The sequence below is a fragment of the Rana temporaria genome, chromosome 4 (genome assembly GCF_905171775.1).
Source record: "Rana temporaria chromosome 4, aRanTem1.1, whole genome shotgun sequence".
NCBI classification, from domain to species: domain Eukaryota; kingdom Metazoa; phylum Chordata; class Amphibia; order Anura; family Ranidae; genus Rana; species Rana temporaria.
This window is the reverse complement of record NC_053492.1, coordinates 154,320,396-154,338,667: the sequence shown is the minus strand read 5'-3', so window position 1 is coordinate 154,338,667 and position 18,272 is coordinate 154,320,396. Positions and strand designations below refer to the sequence as shown.

General features: G+C 43.6%; 1 protein-coding gene across 1 annotated transcript in view; it reads right to left on the bottom strand.

The window, feature by feature from the left end:
- Nucleotides 1-1,890: 1,890 nt before the first annotated feature.
- The window catches only part of KCNAB1 (potassium voltage-gated channel subfamily A member regulatory beta subunit 1), a 249,664-nt gene continuing 233,282 nt past the window's right edge, over nt 1,891-18,272 (bottom strand). The window contains exons 11-14 of the mRNA XM_040349231.1: nt 18,151-18,245; nt 14,658-14,778; nt 12,843-12,931; nt 1,891-2,433 (exon numbers count right to left, since the gene is read on the bottom strand). Of these exons, the coding sequence (XP_040205165.1) occupies nt 2,344-2,433; nt 12,843-12,931; nt 14,658-14,778; nt 18,151-18,245 (395 nt within the window). The 3' untranslated portion in view covers nt 1,891-2,343. The remainder of the gene's footprint in view (nt 2,434-12,842; nt 12,932-14,657; nt 14,779-18,150; nt 18,246-18,272) is intronic.

Below are 18,272 nucleotides of genomic sequence, written 5' to 3'. Positions count from 1 at the left end.
AACCTGGGCTAAAGCTTTATTTTAATTTTTTATTTAAAATAAACATACTACAATTAACCTCCTCTGAGTGATCCAGCCCCCCCACCCCTCCACACCCAGTGCCCCAGTGGAAAGCTGCTTTCCATGGGGGCACCTATGCATGCTAGCTCCCTAGCCGCCCTGTTCACAATTATTGACACAGAGGCTCGGCCCCGCTCACTCGTCACAGCAATTAACTGCTATCAATCTGCCCAATGAGGAGGCAGACAGTGGTGGGAACCGCTGCTTTTGTGCACATCACTGGATCAGACCAGGCTCAGGTAAGAAAAAGGGGACTGCTTGGGGGATCCTGCAACGTGGGAGGTTTTGACCTCAATACATTAAGGTCAAAAACCTTAGGGCTTTAGAACCACTTTAAGGGCCAGTTCACACCACATGCAGTCCAGTGTGTTTTTGTTCTACATCAAAAAGGCATGGAAAGTCAGTTATATGGTTTTTAATGGCATAGTTCACACCAGTGCAGTCAGAACATGCTACATTTTTCCTCCATTGAACTGTACTATAACGCAGTAAAACGCACTGGGCCCTAGTATAGTGGGAAAAAGAAGAAAAAAAAGCACTTGGAATGCATGCGGAAACGCATCAAAATGCACCGGAACACATTAAAAACACGCATGCAGAAACGCGTCCAGAACAGATCTGGAGTGCATTTGTGTGGTGTGACCTGGTCCGAAGTGCATTCTTCCCTGATTACACTATACAACTATGTGATTCTATTATTATATCAAAATCTTACAATCCTTTAAATACAGTTACAATAATAAATATATAAATTGCTCTTCCTAAAGTATTGTATATATAAACCCTTAATCCTATTTTCAGTATGTTTGCCATTTTACCTTACTGTATAAAGTTTCCTTAATCAATTTTTTGTAACTCTTTTGCAAAGTTAACTCGGCACTATTGGAAAAACAGCACTTCCTGTTGGTGGCTGACAACAGTAAATCACTGCTCTGAACTACAGTAGCAGCAGCCCACTGTGCAAGCTTCACTAGGCTTTTGACCTGCCTGCCTGTTAAACCTGGTAAGCAGCCCAGCAGCCAACTAGAGCACAAGGCTGGCTGACATTGCTGATAACAGAGCCAGCAACATAGCATTGTCAGTCTGAAAGAGGTAGTGTTGTTATTGGCAGAATCTCCACGTTATAAACTTTGCAATACAAGGCACACCAAATGATTCCCCTAAGAAAACTGTATATAGTGATATATGATGCCAAGTATACTAGAAAATAAATGTAAAAATAAAACTTAGGATAATTGTACCCTACAGGCCTACACCATTATAGTTGAAAAACTTTGACCTGCTTGCTGACCATTTTATATATCCAAAGAAGTTCATCTAAGAAATAAAGGACAACTGTGAACTTGCAGCATCTCCCTACAGGGATGTAGTCACAAGGAAGGGGACAAGCACGCTGACTAACCCCCAGCCAGAATGGTTTGGATGGTGGGTGTAAGCTTACTGAGGAGAAACAGGAAGTGAGAAATTCAGACAAAGAAAAAAAAACATTTAGAAGGGAAATGGAAGGAAAAGGTAAGTGAACTAACAATGCACTAGCTTAAAGGAACCAATTTAGAAAATAAAAACAAACCTTTACAACCCCTTTAAGGTCATGGGGTCGAAGGTGATTATTGGACCAGGTGGATTGCCTCTGGAGGGCTGCATCCCTCTAATGTCAACTTGTACAAAGGCACAGTTGTCCTTTAAGGCTGGGAAAACACTTTTAGATATGTAACATGGTCAGTATTCCTTTGTATCTGTGCCAATCAGAGGTGAATGTGACCACTGACTAAAAGTAACTAAACATATATCAGAACTATCTCATTTCATGTGTTAGTAATTCAGAAAGACTTTTTTTTTTCAAATGAAAAGAATAAGTATTAATAACCATATCTGAGGCTGATGCATAGTTTTGTAAAACTATTTCCTGATATAATATATAATGTATTTCCCCTACTGACCTCGAAGGACAACAATCTAGTAATAAAACATATTGCATATTACAACCGTCTTCTTTAAAATCTTTCCATTCGAAAAGTCCTAGAACCTCTCCTGCCATGTTAAAAAGGCTTTCTTAATATCCATGCATAAGCAGTATGCATGAAGTTGTTAAATGTTAAGAAACAGGAACAAAGAATAGTCAAACTTTAGAGTTTCTCATATGTGCTTCTAATTTTAGGAGTCAAGTGGTAGCAATCTCCGATCATGACAAGTACTGGAGCAAGGGAATCCATTAAACATCGGCTTCCAGTACTATATACAGGGCAGTAGTATAACCATGCAGTCCGTACTTCATGCAGTGGGTTATGATCTGTAGTCCTTTTTGCTGTATGGCTTGTTTCCCAAAATGTTGTCAACTTCATTCACAATATGTGATGTCATCTTTGGAAGAACCTAAGGACAATGAAACATAACAAAGAAATGTAGTAATAGTTTATGATATAACAGGTACTATTAATAAGGTGACACTATACAAATACTGTAGAATACGTTGGATGAATTAAAGTATAACTAAAGAAAAAACTTTTATTACATTTTTCTTATGTACAGTAGATAAGCATTAGAACCTCTATCCAATTTTTTTTTATTGCAAAGCATCAGACAAGTTATGTAAAGCCAACACATTTTGGTGGTTGATGGCTTTAACTGAAATAGACATTTAACTAAAACAACTTCTAGGTCAGGTAGGAGGCACAACCCCCCCCCCCCCCCTGTTTCGGCCTTCTCTCTTATCCCCTTCCGCCCCTGCTTCTGTGCCCCTCTGCATTTCCTACTCCTCTCTCCATCCTCTCCTCGTCCCTCTTCCCTCACACTCTATCCCACCCCATAATGAACGCAACCCAACTAATGTGCCAGCAGGACTGTCAACCTTGGAAACCTCCTTAGACACTTGTAATTACTACCCTATATTATTCGCTACCATGAACCCTCCATTACCTTACAGTTATATCCCTAACCAACCGCTCTTGTCTCAAGAAGCCAGCTCAAACCCTGTGAGGGTAAACCTTTATATTTTCTGCTTTAGCCATGAATAATCATAGGCAGGAGGCTTACTCCTGCATTTCCCCTCTGCAGGGGTAGGGTGGTAAAAACAGGTGGCCGAGCCACACTTTTACTTTAAGCTTCAAAGGCAGCTGGATGGAGTTGTACATATGCCATAACCATGGTAAAAATGATATCCCCACCATCCTCGGTACTGCCTGCCAAATGCAACCTATTCAAGTGAACGAGGCTGCACTGCAACTACCATGCATGTGGTTGTGGCATGGCAATGACAGAGATAAAACAGGTGGTGAGGAGGTGACATAGCGCCTTTCAAAGCAATCCATCATAGATCACTATTCAGATGGGCAGCACGTCTAGAAGTCTAAAATGTACTCTCCCCCATGGACTAAAGCTTGCCATCCACCATTAGATGTATTTTGTTTACCTTGCAGGTTAAAAAATAAAGGAAAAAACGATTCCTCCAATCATCCTATCTAGCACAGATAGAATTAATATGCCCAGGAAGAGAATTAATCTGACAGCCAGCTGTCAGAATATCTCAACTATTTCCTGCCTGGCTCCTTCAATTTTTAATCAAAGGAAGTTGGGCGAGAGGGAGGTGACACAACCACTTCATCAGGAAGCTGCTGAAACTTGTACACTGTGGGCCAAATTCTCAAAAAAGCTGCCTAACTTAACTTTCAGCAGTTAAGTTACACAGGCGTTAAATTTCTACCTAAGTGCCCGATCTTCAAAGCACTTACCTAGAAATTACACGCCGTGTAACTTAAGTGCCTCCGTCGCAAGGCGGTCCTCCTCTCCGGGGGGCGATTACAATTTAAATGAGGCGCGCTCCCGCGCCGGCCGTACTGCGCATGCGTGTGACGTAATTTTCCTGACGTGCAGCGTGCGAACGTAATTTACGCCGGGCTTTGTGGATTGCGACGGGACAATAAAGTTGCGACGGGTGAAAAAAAAAATACGCGCCGGGAAAAAAAATAAAACTTGACAGCGTCGCTCGGCATGCATTCCTGAGAGGGAGAACTCCATGCCAATTTTCAAATGAAAAACCGGCATGGGTTCCCCCCCAGGAGCATACCAGGCCCTTAGGTCTGGTATGGGTTGTAAGGAGACCCCCCCTACGCCGAAAAATCGACGTAGGGGGTCCCCCTACAATCCATACCAGACCCGTATCCAAAGCACGCTACCCGGCCGGCCAGGAATGGGAGTGGGGACGAGCGAGCGCCCCCCCCTCCTGAGCCGTGCCAGGCCGCATGCCCTCAACATGGGGGGGTTGGGTGCTCTGGGGCAGGGGGGCGCACTGCGGGCCCCCCCACCCCAGAGCACCCTGTCCCCATGTTGATGAGGACAGGACCTCTTCCCGACAACCCTGGCCGTTGGTTGTCGGGGTCTGCGGGCGGGGGCTTATCGGAATCTGGGATTCCCCTCAAATAAGGGGGCCCCCAGATACCGGCCCCCCACCCTAAGTGAATGGATATGGGGTACATCGTACACCTGGAGGCAAAGTGATAGTTATTAAACACACAACACAAGGGTTTTTAAAATCATTTATTAGTCTGCTCCGGAGGCCCCCCCTGTCTTCTTTAGCTCTAATACCAGGGAGGGCTTCTTCTTCTGCTCTCCGGGGGTCTTCTCCGCTCTCCGGGGGGGACTTCTTCTTCCACTCTCCGGGGGGGGTCTTCTCCGCTCTCCGGGGGTCTTCTTCTATCTTCGCCGCTCTCCGCTGTTGACTCGGCGCACCCCGGTTCTTCTCCAGCTGTCCGGTGCCTTCTCCTTCAGCGCTGGCTGCCTGCTATCTTCGTGTGTTAGCTCAATTACTAGCAGGCAGCCAGCACGGTCTTCTGTGACGTCATCTTCTTCTCTTCTCTTCTTCTCCCTTCTTCCGATGTTGACACGACGCCTCTTCTCACTGCAATGATGGAAGCGCGCCTTGCATCCCATTTATATAGGCCTCACCGTCCCATCATGCTCCGGTAGGTACCCACGTGGTGGGTGCCTACCCACGTGGGTACCTACCGAAGCATGATGGGACGGTGAGGCCTATATAAATGGGATGCAAGGCGCGCTTCCATCATTGCAGTGAGAAGAGGCGTCGTGTCAACATCGGAAGAAGGGAGAAGAAGAGAAGAAGATGAGTGGAAGAAGAAGCCCCCCCGGAGAGCGGAGAAGACCCCCGGAGAGCGGAAGAAGAAGCCCTCAGCTTATGTCTTTTCTAATTGTTCAGACTTTTTTTTTTTACCCCCCCCCCCCTCCTATGTCAATCCTTCCCCTCCCAAAATCCTAGATACCTGTACAAAAATAAAGGAGAAGTTATATCTCATACCAACACTTCAAGCAAGCTTCAGTCTATTCCATATGCATAATGTCTGCACCATTCCTATTGTACTGTTCAGACCTTGAAGAGGTTATGTACTGGATTGTGTAATATTTTATGTTCACAAAATGTGTATTTTCATGGTCTTTTGCACTATTTTTACTCAATAAAATGTATGGAATAAAAAATAAATAAAAAATAAATAAGGATTGTTACAAACAGAAGGCATACTAGTTATTGTTTTTCATCTGAGTAATGAAAAAAACGAATCCAAATTATTTATTCACCATACAGCATGGTATTTAATGGTTTTCCACTGTTGATAAAAATCATCTATAAATCTTATGTAGGCGTTGCGGTTTCATTTCCCTGATATATTTGTGAACAATAACGTATTTCTGACAGTTTTTTCCCCCCGACACTTTTGTTACACTGATAATGAGGCATGATGATTGCACAGAGTAACTGTATCTACAGTAGAGGGGGAGTCATGGAACAGTCAGTTTACACATGGTGATCTTGTTCTGACGATGTAGCCTGCTCTCATTTCAGGATTTGTTTAACAAGTTTTCAGATGCAGACTTCATCAGAGAATAAAGGGCTTGAATGAAAAGCTTGTTAAGCCCAGCTGGTGAACAGCAGCATACTGTAAGGTACAACAAAAGGAATGTTTGTATGCAAGCGTATGTCCCTTGTCTAATGAATGGAAAACAGGAAGAAGAAGGTACAAAGCTGAAATTTGCACATTTATCATTTTTCTTTAAGCAGCTTGTGCAGAAAAACATATACAGTACAAATAATAGGCTAACAAGGTGCAGCAAATATTTTTTTTTCTGGGTCTTCCATTACAGGGCCAGAGTAGTTGAAAAAAAGGATTTTAATTTATTCTCAGGGCCCATTGAGGGAGACAGATGTTTGGATAATAAGCAACCGTATAATAGATTGCCTCCTACAGGAGAAATGAACACTAAGCAAAGAAGTCCCTGGAGGCTGAAACTCCCCTTACCTTCCTCACGCTCAGTAGTAACAAGCAGTCCAAGGAGGATAAAGTTGTGTCCCTCAATGGGCTCAGTGAAAATTATTTTATGGTGAATCCAAAAATCCTATTTTCTTTTTACTCTATTGAGGGACACGGCTTTATGGATACCAAGGGATGTTCAAAAGCAGTCTAAACACGAGAGGCAGGCACGCCAGAAAACAAAACACAAGGTGAAAACAAGGACAATAAAAAGCCGCTTGTAGAATATCTCAGCCAAAACTAGCATCTGCAGAAGTAGATAGATCGACCTTGTAAAACATAGGTAATGTGTAAACAAAAGACCAGGTTGTAGCCTTACAGATCTAAAACACGGAAGACTGATATCGAAAAGCCTAAGGCCGCGTAAACACACGGTCGATCCATCCGATGAGAATGGTCCGACGGACCGTTTTCATCAGTTCACCGCTGAAGCAGACCGATCGGGTCAGAACGCGGTGACGTAAAACACACGACGTGCTGAAAAAAATGAAGTTCAATGCTTCCAAGCATGCGTCGACTTGATTCTGAGCATGCGCGGGTTTTGAACCAATGCTTTTGTGTACTAACCAGCGGTTTTGACCAATGGTCAGCCGTCCATCGGTTCGATTTTAAAGCAAGTTCTATAATTTTTGTCCGAAGGACATCAGACTGATGGGCCGTACACACAGTCGGTTTGGACCGATGAAACTGGACTTCAGGCCGTTTTCATCAGTTTGGACCGACCGTGTGTACACGGCCTAGGACGTACTTTCTGCTCTAGTGGAATGGCCCTTAACCTTTCTGCTGCAATTACTTTGTCCATCCATCTTCCCATTAACTCTGACCAGCTTCCCTGTCCCTACTGAAGAAAAGCATCCCCACAACATGATGCTGCCACCACCATGTTTTACGGTGGGAATGGTGTGTTCAGGGTCATGTGCAGTGTTAGTTTTCTGCCACACATAGCGTTTTGTTTTTAGGCCAAAAAGTTCATCTGACCAGAACACCTTCTTCTACATGTTTGCTGTGTCCCCCACATGGCTTCTCACAAACTGCAAATGGGACTTCTTATGGCCTTCTTTTAACAATGGCTTTCTTCTTGCCACTTTTCCATACAGGTCAGATTTGTGGAATGCATGACTAATAGTTGTCCTGTGGACAGATTCTCCCACCTGAGCTGTGGATCTCTGCAGCTCCTCCAGAGTTATCATGGACCTTTTGGCTGCTTCTCTAAATAATACTCTCCCTGCCCAGACTGCCAGTTTAGGTGGATGTTCATTTCTTGGTAGGTTTGCAGTTATGCCATACTCTTTCCATTTTCGGATGATGGATTGAACAGTGCTCCGTGAGATGTTCAAAGCTTGGGATATTTTTTTATAATCTAACCCTGCTTTAAACTTCTCCACAACTTCATCCCTGACCTGTCTGGTGTATTCCTTGGCCTTTATGATGCTGTTTGTTCACTAAGGTTCTCTAACAAACCTCTGAGGGCTTCACAGAACAGCTGTATTTATACTGAGAATACATTTCACACAGGTGGACTTTATTTACTAATCAGATGACTTCTGAAGGCAATTGGTTCCACTAGATTTCAGTTAGGGGTATCAGAATACAAGGGGCTGAATACAAATGCACCCCACACTTTTCAGATATTTAAAAAAAAAAAAATTAAATCGTGTTTTAACATTTTCCTTCCACTTCAGAATTATGTGCCATTTATTGTTGGTCTATCACATAGAATCCCAATAAAATACATTTAAGTTTTTGGTTATAACAAAATGTGCAAAATTTCAAGGGGTATGAATGTTTTTTCAAAGACTCTAAGTATACCCTTTTTTTTATTTTAAGCAAAAATATTTAACTTTTATATCACTTTTAAATTATATAAATACATTGGGCCAGATCCACCAAAACCTGGCGTAACTTAAAAAATCCCATTTAAGTTACACTGCCTTAAAGTTTCTACCTAAGTGCCTGATCCACAAAGCACTTATCTAGAAATTTCAGGCTGTGTAACTAAAATTCCGCCGGCGCAAGGCGTTCCTATTCAAATGGGGCGAGTCCCATTTAAATGAGGCGCGCTCCCGCGCCGGCCGTACTGCGCATGCGCGAAGTTACGTTACGCCGAGTTTTGAGGATCGCGACGGCTTAAAAAAGTTGCGTCGGGAAAAAAATAAAATAAAAATTACAGCGTCGCTCGGCATGCATTCCTGAGAGGGAGAACTCCATGCCAATTTTCAAAGAAAAAACCGGCATGGGTTCACCCCCCAGGAGCATACCAGGCCCTTAGGTCTGGTATGGGTTGTAAGGGGACCCCCCTACGCCGAAAAATCGACGTAGGGGGTCCCCCTACAATCCATACCAGACCCGTATCCAAAGCACGCTACCCGGCCGGTCAGGAAGGGAGTGGGGACGAGCGAGCGCCCCCCCCCCCCTCCTGAGCCGTGCCAGGCCGCATGCCCTCAACATGGGGGGGTTGGGTGCTCTGGGGCAGGGGGGCGCACTGCGGGCCCCCCCACCTCAGAGCACCCTGTCCCCATGTTGATGAGGACAGGACCTCTTCCCGACAACCCTTGCCATTGGTTGTCGGGGTCTGCGGGCGGGGGCTTATCGGAATCTGGGAGTCCCCTCAAATAAGGGGGCCCCCAGATACCGGCCCCCCACCCTAAGTGAATGTATATGGGGTACATCGTACCCCTATCCATTCACCTGTAGGCAAAAAGTTAGTTAGTAAACACACAACACAAGGCTTTTTAAAATAATTTATTATTCTGCTCCGGAGGCCCCCCCTGTCTTCGTTATTAGCTCAATTACCAGGGGGGGCTTCTCCTTCCACTCTCCGGGGGTCTTCTCCGCTCTCCGGGGGGGGTTTCTTCTTCCGCTCTCCGGGGGGGGGGCTTCTCCGCTCTCCGGGGGTCTTCTTCCATCTTCTCCCCTCTTCCGCTCTTGACTCGGCGAACCCCGGTTCTTCTGCAGATGTCCGGTGCCTTCTTCTTCAGCGCTGGCTGCCTGCTATCTTTGTGTGTTAGCTCAATTTCTAACAGGCAGCCAGCGCGGTCTTCTGTGACGTCGACGTAGGGGGGTCCCCTTACAACCCATACCAGACCTAAGGGCCTGGTATGCTCCTGGGGGGGAACCCATGCCGGTTTTGTTTTTACAAATTGCCGTGGAGTTCTCCCTCGGGAATGCATACCAAATGCCGTCGCTGGAATGGGCTTTTACAAGGTGTGACTAGTTTACACTTTGTAGAACCAGCCCTAATTTTACACTTGCAAAATAACACTTACGGCGAAAAAACGAAGCTGGAAAGCTTTGTGGATCGCCTTAAGTGCTAATTTGCATACTAGAAACGGCATTTCGACTCGAAATGCCCCCAGCGGCGGATGCGGTACTGCATCCTAAGATTCGGCAGTGTAATTCAATTACACATGCCGGATCTTCTGCCTAACTTTGGAAAAAGCCTTTTGAGGATCGTTTCCAAAGTTACACACAGACTGAACAGCAGTTAAGTCGGCGTATCTCTTTTGTGGATCTGGCCCACTATTCTTATGCTTATCTCCACATTGATTCTCTTCTACCATTCAAAATATTGAAAGATTATCATGTTTGCCACTTGTTCTCTTGACTGGGGACAACCAGCTAGGCAATGTTTGAATTTCTAAGTTATACAAAATCTTTACTTTTGCTATGGGTACCCAAAAACATGTGAGTATGTAGTATCATTAGATTGTGAGCTTGCAGAAGGTAAAGGGATTAATGTGAGTGGCTCTTTATACACTATATAGAATTGTGTAAAATAAATACAGAACATAAATTTCTGCAGCTAAACCTCTTTGCAGATGCTATCCTTTAGCCACCAAAGCAAACTAATTGGCCTGCAATCGCTTGGTGGACAAGCTGATTTCTGATACCTGCACATCATTGCTCTATCCAACATACGTGGTATATAAAACACTTATGCCCTGTACACACGATCCGTTCGTTTGATGAAAACGGTCCGATGGACCGTTTTCATCGGACGAACCGATCGTGTGTGGGCCCCATCGTTTTTTTCCCCCATCGGTGAAAAAACGTAGAACCGGATTTAAAATGATCTGATAGTTAAAAAACTGATAGAAAAAACACGATTGTCTGTGGGCAAGTCCATCGGTTAAAAATCCATGCATGCTCAGAATCAAGTCGACGCATGCTCGGAAGCATTGAACTTCATTTTTCTCATCACGTCGTTGTGTTTTACGTCACCACATTCTGACACGAACAGCGTTTTAACTGATGGTGTGTAAGCAAGACTGATGAAAGTCAGCTTCATCGGATATCTGATGAAAAAATACATCGGTCTGTTTTTATCGGATGAACTGATCGTTTGTACGTGGCATAAGATGTGTATGAAGCAATAAAAGGTTTAAAGGGACAATCCATGTAGAATAGATATGTACATTTTAGGGAAATAAGCAAATGTTTTTGTTATCAACTAAGAAAATATAAAAAGAAGCATGAAATGAATAAAAAACAGACATGTTTTATACAATCACACACAGGACAACCCAACATGTATTCAGTATATATGCAGAAATAGTTTTAGAAGAATTTAGGAAAAATAAAAATCAGAAGCATACAGGTAAGGGTAAAATTGACTGTTTTAACTGTTGTTAAAATGTTGTAATTATATATTTACTTTGTTTTTGTATACATTGTTGCTAGTTTTGTAAACTGTATTGTATATAATACAGATCATCCTGAAGAAGCGGTAGTACCGCAAAACCGGTCGAGGTCTTGGCCTTCTCCACTTTAACAGACACATGATGGTTCTCCGTTATCATTACGCTGTTTCCTATGGTTGGGGTTGGCTCAAATGTTTTTAATATCGTACAGTTTTTTTATGTCAATAAATATATTTTTTATGTTAATCCTTTGTTGTGTTATCAGTGCCCAGAAAAGTCCTAGTCAACTCCTTTTGACTGGTGTTCATTCACGGGTTAAGCCTCGTACACACGACCGAGGAACTCGGCGGGCGAAACACATTGTTTTGCTCGTCGAGTTCCTTGTTAGGCTGTCGAGGAATTCGACGTGCCAATTTTCTCCATTCCCGTAGAGGAAAAAGAGAACATGCTCTCTTTTTGGCTCGTTGACATCCTCGACAGTTTCCTCGTCGAAAAATGTACACGCGACCGGTTTCCTCGGCAAAAAACAGCAAGTTTCTTGGTTGTGTGTACGAGGCTTTAGACGGTACTAGCAGCCCTCACCCTATGTTCATCTGGTCCCATTTTTGCATCATTTATTCTGGATGATGGCACTAAGTGTATTTTATAACTTATTTGTTTCAACTGAGGCTATACTCAAAAATTTTGCAGGTAAGGGGAAAAGGCGAGAAACTTTAAGCAAGGCAATCTGCCATTTTCAGAAGCAACGTTAAAATAAGTGTCTAATTTATTCCTTAGAGGTGGCAGTTGGGAATACTGAGTTATCCAAGCACTTCATCCTATGAAAACCTACAAATAGGAGGGTACTCTGGGGAGCTAATAAATTCCCTTCACTAAAACATTGTCCTTTGAAATACATCAGTGATCCCTCAAAGAAGACATTATAATGTTCCATTGCCATAATTCTCACTCTGGAGTACTGTTTATTAATGGTGTGCTTTTAAACAGTTTGGATACAAGCCTGAGCTTCAGTCATTAGGTGACTCAAAAGAGTCTCCTAATGAGTCAGTCAAATTGTTTAAAAGCATCAAAAAGATTTCCTTTAAACAGACTAATGGTTTCTTATACAGCGTATCTGAGACTAGCGGTGTGTGCTCTATGGTTGTATACCTAGGTTTACACACCTGCTGCCACAATAAAAAACACACATTTTGTAGCAAGATTAACTCCAAGGTGGGTGGAAATAGAGCTAGAAGTTTGGCAGGGAAGAGAGAACATGTAGTAAAGGCACCACAAAAGAAAAGAAGCCAGTGGCTGACTCAAACATTTTCTGCTACTGAAATATAATTTTTGGGTCTACTGATCCTATAATATATAGTGTACCTATAATAAGAAAAAATAGACGTTGACCAAGATAGTAATTGTAATAATAATGGCTGATGATTTCCTGATTTTGGAACTGCATCTCAAAGTATAGCCATGTCCCAGCCTGGCTGGTTTTATGAGCCAATATGGCTGTACAGTGGATAAAGACAATATCCCGATTTGCATTGATAGTATAGCTTGGCTATGCTTTTGATATGAGCGGTAGAGCTGCAACACCAAGGTGCCTCTAACTTCTGTGTAGAGGAAATTTTGTTAAGGCTAGGTGGGCCTTTTTGTGTAATAAATGGGCCGATGTGCTTATGTTCGAGGTAACTCTGTATGCATTAAGGGCTGGCACGTCCCAGACAGCTTCTTGAATTGATTTCTTCACTTTCCCTAAGGTTGCATAACATTATGTACTCTATTATCATTATACATTCAATATTTAAGCTCACACCAGAACATTCATAACTTCTCTTACCTGAATAGCTCCCAGATTTTCTACAAGTTGTTCTGGATTGGAAGAACCTAACAGGACAGAACTGACTCCTTCATTACGCAGGCACCAAGCTGCAAAGCAAAGACATCACATTTTCAATTGTAGTCATAAATTATAACAAAAGATTCATGCCAAGTACTAATGCACCACTTTCTTGAATTCACAGCAATCAATTAGTTGGCTTGTCTGTGATTGAATACTTTGTATCATTGTAGATCGTTGTTTTTATTTTCATTGTGTTTTTAGGACCACCAAGCATGAGCTGGACAATAAGGGTGGGTAAGCAGGGCCGGATTTGCTCTCCCTGCCGCCCCCAGGCCAGGTTCCACAATGCACCCCCTCAATTTCCTGTGTCATAGCAATTGGAGGTGACATGTTCTTATTGTCCCTGTCACCTCCAAAACAGGAGTCCTAGCACTGTGCTAGAACTCCTGTCACAGCTGAGATGGGAAGAGCACAGCTCTACCCTCTCACTGTGTACATCTGCAGCAGGGACAGGAGACAGACTCGGTGGCCCGGGGGAGGACGGAGTCCCGAAGACAGAGCCAGCAGAGGGAGGTATGTGGGATGGGGGGGGGGGGGAAGACGGACGGGAGCACATATTTTACAAGTGATTTCGGCGACATCGCCGCAATCACTTGTTAACGAGCGAGCGGATTCCCCCATAACTTACCGCCCTTAACTGTTTGTTCCGGGCGTCGGGGGACTCCATGCCACTGCCGCCCCTTGGAGCCCTGCCGCCCTAAGGCCTGGCCTCAGTGGCCTTGTGGGAAATCGGGGCCTGTGGGTAAGGCACTGACTCTCCTAGAAATATGTGCACAGTAGATGACAGAAGGAATATCATGCTTCTGGATATTCAAGCATGGGCTGCTCCCAGAATTCTTCAAAGCTAAATTTATAGTTGGAGGTTTTTTTTTTTTTTTTTAAAGACATCTTTGTACTTAAAGTGATTGTAATTGATTTTTTTTATATTTAAAATTAAAAAAAGATGTTATACTTGCCTGCTCTGTGCAATAGTATTACTTACCTCCTCTTCTGGAGTCCCTAGCTGGTGCTCTCTACACCTCTATCCACCAGGTGCCTCCTCAGCAAGTCGTGTGCTCAGGGGGCACCTATGTGGGTGTACTCCAGAGTTGTGGGTGTCCAAAGAGACACACAGTGCCAGTAAGCCATGCGCCTGCTCCCTCCTCACAGGAGTTTGACTTAAAGCAGCAGGAGCCTATGGCTCCGGCTTGTTTCTCCTGTGAGACCTGGAAGAGAAGGAGCAGTGTTGTAGCTGGAACATTGCTGGATCAGTGAGTCAGGTATGTGTTTAGGGATGGGAATGAGGAACAGATAGTGGGGCATTTCCTTTACCTTAATGCATAGAATGCATTAGACCCCTTTCACACTGGGTCGCTTTGCAGGAGCTATAACGCTAAAAATAGCGCCTGCAAAGCAACCTGAAACAGCCGCTGTTCTCTCTCCAGTGTGGAGTGGTGCGCTAGCAGGATGGTAAAAAATGTCCTGCTAGCAGCATCTTTGGAGCGGTGAAGAAGCGGTGTGTTTACCACTCCTCCACTGCTACTGCCCTTGGAAATTAATGGGGCACCGCGGCTATACCACCGGCAAATCGCCTCTGCAGAGGCACTTTGCGGTGGTTGTAACCCTTTCTCGGCCGCTAGCGGGGGTAAAAGCGCCCCGCTATTGCCCGAATAGTGCTGTGAAATTGACGCCGCCCTAGTGTGAAAGGGGCTTTAAGGTAAAAAATTATTAGACTTCAGATCCACTTTAATGTCTGACCACATATCATCTTACCTACTGCAAGCTGTGGCAAAGTGCACCCAAGACGCTCTGCTATTGGTACCAAGTCTTTCAGTTTGGATTGTTGTTTCCGACCGTCTTCACTCAGTATTTTGTCCTTCAACCACTGGTAGCACTGGTACATGACAGAAACAGAAATCAAAATGTGATGGAAGGAATGTAGAAAAAGTTACATAACTAGTAGGGATGAGTGAACTCATTTGGCCAAGTTCAGATCATATTTGGATTTGGCCAAATTACATAAAGTTGATATGTACAAGATATGGTCAATCTGTTAAATATGGTTTGCTCTTATTTTAAATGTATGTTTTTATCCTTTTATTAAAATAAAAATATGCAAATTCCCTGAAACACACTATCACTGTACTAAATGCCAACCTGTATTGTAACAAGTTTTGTAAAAAGAGAGAGAGATGCGCCAATCTAAGTGCAGTAAGCATAACATTTATTAAGGGAATGACATATAGCAGACAGCCAAATGACTACTCACAAGCATCAAAGGTAAAATGGGCATGTAGATAGTAATGCAGGCCCGATGTCACTGAGGTGGTCAGCAGTTTCTTGGTCCCGATCCACATTCGCAGGAGCGTGGAGGCGCTAGATGTAGCTGGAGCGGTGGATGTTCCAGGGGTCCAATATCTCAGGAGGCTTAAGGAGCCACGGGGAGGCAGGGAGCCAAAAACGCCGCTCGAGACGGCGTGCGTGTCAGGATCTGATGGATCTGATGAAACAGCGGATGCTGTGAAACGCGTCATCCCATTGGCTGGCCCGCTCCCCACGTCACTTCCGGTGCAACGAAGGCACGCTGCGTTCCACGATGACACGTACGCCGTCTCGAAAAAAAGGGTTTTTGGCTCCCTGCCTTCCCGTGGCTCCTTGAGCCTCCCTAGATATTGGACCCCTGGAACATCCACCGCTCCAGCTACATCTAGCGCTCCTGCGAATGTGGATCGGGATCAAGGAACTGCTGACCACCTCAGTGACATCGGGCCTGCATTACTATCTACATGCCCATTTTACCTTTGATGCTTGTGAGTAGTCATTTGGCTGTCTGCTATATGTCATTCCCTTAATAAATTTTATGCTTACTGCACTTAGATTGGCGCATCTCTCTCTCTCTTTTTACAAATATTTTCCAGAGCTTGCTTCTGCTTCAGGGTTGCTGCCGCTAGTGCATGTATATTCTGGACTATTACATTGGACTATTGTCCAAATCTTTTGTATTTTATGGACCATATGCTAATTATACCACTGACCATTATTATATGCTCTGATAATCGTGCGCCATCTACCACCATTTTTGTATTGTAACAAGGACTGACTGATGTCATTGACCAGTTGGAGCACAGAAAACATCCCAGCTTCACTTACTTCAATTCTGTTTTTAAACCCACTTTTGTTTTTGCTAAAAACATAAGGACAACTTTGCCAGAACACCTCAAAATTTAATTCGTTATTTTTCATTATATTGCCTGATAAAAAGAAAGAACGTTGCATTTTGAACAGTTTTTTTCACTTAATGTTTTCCCCTGACTGGGAATAGGTAAGTTATAGATATACCCACTACTCCAGGAATCCCATATTTCCTCTTGGAGCACCATAGCTGCAAAACCGCCTGGTAAACCTTCAGCATTGGTCTAGTGTTTGGAGCTAGGTACCATGTTTTTTTAACATGAGAAGGGCATTTATGTGCCTATATAAGCGCTGTACCCCTCATTACACATCTATGTGCCAAGCCTAGTGATTCTGATGCATTTAGAGAAGTAAATTAAATAAACAAAAATTACTAAAACATTAATAGCAAGAAAACTAGAATTTTAATAAGGCACACTTTTCAGCCTGTCTTACATTAAACAGCTGTACCCCTCAAAATGTACCTCAGAGAGCGCCCAGTGATAGTAAGGCCGTTTGTCTTACAGAGAACACTTGTTTTCATCAGACATCTAAAATGCATGTGTTCCCAGCTGATTCTCTGCTCACGGAGTACATATGGACAGGCAGATTCATCGAGAATGTTAAATTTCGGTAACATTTTGTTTTATGAGGTTACATAAAAATGTCTGTAGACATTTTCCACAGCTGCTGCTATATGTTGCATGGTAATTGAACTAATGTTATTATAATCACAGATTAATGGGTGATTCTTTTCATTTAGAAGAACTATGAAAACATTTTCCGAGGATTCAAAGTAACCATCTTCAACAGCACAGTTTTACCCAATTTTACAGTAGTTTCACTGGACATAGGAGGTACTTTGATTGAAGTGTAAGGCCTAACAATGAATTTAAACAATTAACTTCTCTTATTTGCTCCCTTTTGGTCTGTTAAATATACCGTTAAAGCATTTTGTTATATCGGTTCAATAAAAAATAAAAAAAATACCTGTTGGCATGTCAGAAATTCTGGGCTTTCTCTGGTCTTGTACACACTTCCTGTGTTATTCCAAGGAGACTAATTAGCCTTCCTATTTGTTATCTTGGACTTCGGTATCATTAACCTGATTGTAAAGTCTCTCTTTTTTTTTTTTGTTAAAAATAACAAACATGTTATACTTACCTGCTATGTGCAGTGGATTTGCACGGAGCAGCCCGGATCCTTCCCTTCTTGGGTCTCTTGTCGCTGCTCCTGGCCCCTCCCTTCTGGTGAGTGCCCCCACAGCAAGTAGCTTGCTATGGGGGCACCTGAGCCGCGCCACAGCTCCCTGTGTTCATTGAGACACATAGTCGTGACCCGACCCCACCCCCTTTCTCTCCTCATTGGCTGACTGGCTTTAATTGACAGCAGTGGAAGCCAATGGTGCCATGCTGCTGTCTCAGCCAATGAGAAAGGGAGTACCAGGCAACTGAGACAATCCTACAACATCACTGGATCTAGAGGGACTTCAGGTAAGCATTAGCAGGGCTGCTGCACACAGAAGGCTTTTTATCTTAATGCGTAGAATGCATTAAGACAAACCTTCTGCCTTTACAATCACTTTAAGCCCACCAGAAACAGAGCTCTTTTCTTTCCTGCAACCAATTGTTGCAGGAAAGAAAATTGCTCTATTCCCCCAGTCAGTCAGTGTTAGGGGAATCCCTCCTGTGGAGCCATTGTGTTCTCCCAGCAGGGGGGACCGCCCACGCTCGGAGAACACAGTAATTACTGCTAGTGGCTATAATCACATGTAAAATCCAACAGGCTGGTTGTACCCAAGTTGATCGATCAACTTGGGTACAATCAGCCTGCCAAGACATGGTTCGTATCTTGGACGGTTTGGAATTGTCTATGGCCGGCTTTAGAGCCTATGTTGTGCAAAAGGTGTTGGTCTCGGTAGTTTGTCAAAAAATAACTGGGCAAGGCTGATACCACTCACTATTTCTGGCAGATCAACAGATTTTTTTTCTGTATTTGCAGGGTCTTTAAAGGGATAGAAAATGAAGTAATATGCATGTATTGCAGAGATTTTCTTTTTATTACTGTTATTTTTCCCCGACATACACAACAATACCTTTAGTGATGCACGTGTACTTTCAGGTACCCCATTCTCATATTTTCCAGAGATAATGCCACAGGCAAGGGGTGACCACGTCATTGCACCAACACCTGTAAAACAGAACCATTTTAGATTTC